The 3,774-nt window shown below is 35.5% G+C and overlaps 1 protein-coding gene across 1 annotated transcript in view; it reads left to right on the forward strand.

The window, feature by feature from the left end:
- Positions 1–1,372: 1,372 nt before the first annotated feature.
- Positions 1,373–3,774, forward strand: part of LOC101304704 (pyridoxal kinase-like) — a 6,977-nt gene continuing 4,575 nt past the window's right edge. The window contains exons 1-4 of the mRNA XM_004288097.1: positions 1,373–1,623; positions 2,234–2,327; positions 2,443–2,547; positions 3,142–3,225. Of these exons, the coding sequence (XP_004288145.1) occupies positions 1,543–1,623; positions 2,234–2,327; positions 2,443–2,547; positions 3,142–3,225 (364 nt within the window). The 5' untranslated portion in view covers positions 1,373–1,542. The remainder of the gene's footprint in view (positions 1,624–2,233; positions 2,328–2,442; positions 2,548–3,141; positions 3,226–3,774) is intronic.

Here is a 3,774-nt window from a genome sequence, read left to right on the forward strand (position 1 = left end):
TGAATTGTGGAGAAGAGTTGAGGTTATAGGAGAAGACGTACTTTCAACTATTTTAGGGTAGAAGATGTTGAAAAGAATACTTCTAGCGCGTATTTTTTTTTTTAATAAGAGATGTTTGTTTTGGTCATTTAACTTACCTATAAAATCTTAATAGAAACATAAAATAATAGAGATGTGTATTAAGAGATTAGAGGTGTATATTTAAAATTTCTCTTAGTTTAATCCTTCATCTTTTTTTTTAATCAGGCTCATCCCTGCACATTTATTTTTTATCAGTCATCTCCAAATTTGAAATTTGACTTGAACCATGACGTTATGAGCTGTGTTGGCTCCGACATGGAGTGCCCATTTTAGACTTGAACCATGACGTCATGAAACTGAATTTAAATATGTAAGTAGACCAAAAGACCATTAACTAAGCATGATTAGCACCCTCTGTGCCAGTTGTATACTAGTTCAAAATCTTACGAAAAAAAACACATTCAATAACGTGTAATAGTTACATGGTTACAATAGAAGTCTAGAACCAAGCTTTGCGAATGTAGGGTGAATGAACTAGAACCGGGAAACTAGTATTTTGGGTATTGTAAATGGGTGAACAATGTATACTTACAATTAAAAATATATAAGTAGGGTGTGAAGAGAATATAATGAGGTGAACAAAATGGTTTGTGAGGTGGTAATAAACGCACCATTCTTAGCTTTTGACATTTCTCTTTTATATTATAAATTCTTGCATGCGTAGTTCATAAGCTTAAACCTTTCTTTGATAAATGTATTTCTAAGAATCCATGGACATTTGCTTCTCTTCCAATTGAAAAGGTGGGTACTAAAATGAATTAAGTATTTGGGATTAGAAAAAGAAATTATATATGCTTATACTATAAATTTTTATGAGTTTTAAACAAAATGAGTCGAGGTTCAACAAATGAGCCGATCTTTTACTAAGTTCGAGCTACTTATTAAAAATACGAGCTTCTCATGAGTTAAATGATCCGAATATATCTTACTTTGAGCTCGACTCGTTTTTCTATCGAGTTTAATATTTAGCTCAAACTCCCTCATTTATCTTACAAACATGAATAAAACGAGTTAAAAACAAGATGAAACGAATAGGAGCTCGACACGAGTTATTCGAGCCCATTTTTACAGCCCTAGTGTGAATCGCAAGCGAATTTCTCAATGCACCATCGTCCATTACGTTTTCACATTTCAGCTTTTGATTCACACGTTCGATTCAACTGGTCACGCAAGATCTTAGGTCGTGGGTACTGTTAACGGGTCAAGTATTTGTTTCAAATTTTCAACCGCACATGAGATCTAACGGTTGAAACAAAATATGATACGTATTCAACTTCGCAATACAAAAACTAGTGTGGACTGTGCTAGTCTGCGAAAGCAAAACTCAACTCTCTCACTCAGAAAAACCTGGCCTTTTCTTCTTCTTCTTCTTCGTTTCAAAAACCCTCCTTTTCAATTCTGCAGAGATCAAAACCCAGACTCGTCCCCAAGGGAAGCTCGCGAAGCTTCAAAAATTCTGAAATGGCCCCTCCTCCCATCCTTTCCTTGGCTCTGCCGTCTGAGACTGGTCGAGTTCTTAGTATCCAATCCCACACAGTTCAGGTATTGATAAGCAGATATTACCCAATTGAAAAAATTGAAAACTGATACTGATTTCCTATATAAATTATAAGTCTTATGTGCCAAGTTCATATTTTTATTGGTTTTGTGCTATGAGAATTCAAGGACATTGATTCATTTGGTAGCCTTTTTGGCCAAGTTGGAATCTTTAAGTCGTTGTTTAGGTTTTTCATACTTTTGAGATTTGTGGGTGAGCTTTAAAGGCCCTTTATTTGGCTTTTCTGTTCATGATCAATGTGGTTTTCAGTGTTCCCAACTACGTGCATTGATGTGAAATACTATGATTACTTGATTGTGTAATCAAATTTCAGATGTGTTTTTCTTATTGGGAAGTTTTTGCATTTACTAGTATCGTGGTGGTTCTTGCTTAAGTGTTGCAAATAAAATTGGTTGTGTTCAGTATATGCATCATTTCATAGTCTGCGTTACGTTATTTTTCTTAGCCTTCATTCAACTGGACTAGCCGTAATGGCTTGCAACAGTCCTACACATAATATGCGTTGTGGGATTTTTTAGTATCTGCCTGTATTTTTTGAGATTATATGTGAAACCCTTATTGTTCTTGATCTCATAATCTCTTATACTTGTTTAGGGATATGTTGGGAATAAATCAGCTGTGTTCCCCCTGCAATTATTAGGCTATGATGTCGATCCAATTAATTCTGTCCAGTTCTCAAACCACACAGGCAAGCCGCTTTTACTTCATTAAAACAGTTCCTTTGGCTTGACATAAGTCTTGCATGTTGTCCTTGATTAAATGGAGGGGATGTTATGATTCAACTGACCTTATAATGTTTGCAGGATACCCAACATTTAAGGGTCAAGTTTTAAATGGAGAACAGCTTTGGGAATTGATACAAGGCCTAGAATCAAATGATCTATTATACTACACTCATTTATTAACAGGTATAATCCATTCATCAATTGATTTTTTAACATGTGGTCGCAAATATAGTTGATGTATGCATGGAAACTACTTCTTGAATGTGTTTTCTGATTTTTCTGCCATGGAAAGAAGCAATACAGAAATCATAATTTAATGTTCAGGACTGGAGATTGCCATATCAATATATAACCAGCAGGATATGCATGCATTATTGACTTAATTTGCTGATGTGTAATACAGAGAATTACAGTACACACTACCTGCTTCTCTTGAGTTTTAAATAAAACACCGTTTAATTCCTCTTATATTATTTCTAATGTAACCATGAATATGAAAGTTTATCTGATGACAAACATAGCAGTATGTTCACTGAACTTGCTAGCTATATGCACCAGTCTATATCTCAAAACAGCACCAAACAACATAAGGGTTTAAAAGTGCTAGAGCAGTACTTGTTTGGGAGTGCTTATGCATTACCTGATAAAAAAGGAACTCGAACAATTAACATTTAGCTTAGTAAACTCATCACTGGGGAAATTCTTTCACGTATAATTCTAAACTTACTTCCTTTGATATTTTATATGGCTTTTTGATCTTCTTGTTCTCTTCTGCAGGTTATATTGGTTCAGTTTCTTTTCTGAGCACTGTATTGGAAGTTGTCAATAAACTTCGCTCTGTAAACCCAAAACTTAGATATGGTGAGTGGATCATGAAACTTGGTCTTAAATATGTTAATTAATCCTTTCTACCTTTTAAATGTGTTGGTGACATGATGCGGAGAAGGTTTTACAGGCTATACTAAGGTTTTTGTCTACATGTTTGTCTTTTTTTGACCTTTGGTTTGGTTTAATTTGTATATTTGGATCATTATATGTTATGCTTGTTTGTACTATTTACAGGGTGTGAGAATGGAAAATAACCAGTTTATAAGTACAAAACTCTGTAGTGGGTATCTTTGTTGAAGAACAAATCTAAGAAATTTTGCACAATCTTTTCTTTCTGCCTTTTATAATAATCAAGTCAATTTAAAATTTATATATATATATATATAGACGTTATCAGGTCTGCACCGTGCGGATGTCCCTCCTTTCGCTACCGTACGGCACCGGCGAGCACCGGCGAGGGCGCGCCTCCACCCTAGCGGACTCCAGCAGCTTCTCCGACCTCTTTCCATCCCCGGCGAGTCCGCCGAATTCCAGTTTTCCGGCCAGATCACCCAAAACTTCAAACAAAGTCAATCTGGCCGG

The sequence above is a fragment of the Fragaria vesca genome, linkage group LG1, assembly GCF_000184155.1.
Source record: "Fragaria vesca subsp. vesca linkage group LG1, FraVesHawaii_1.0, whole genome shotgun sequence".
NCBI lineage: Eukaryota > Viridiplantae > Streptophyta > Magnoliopsida > Rosales > Rosaceae > Fragaria > Fragaria vesca.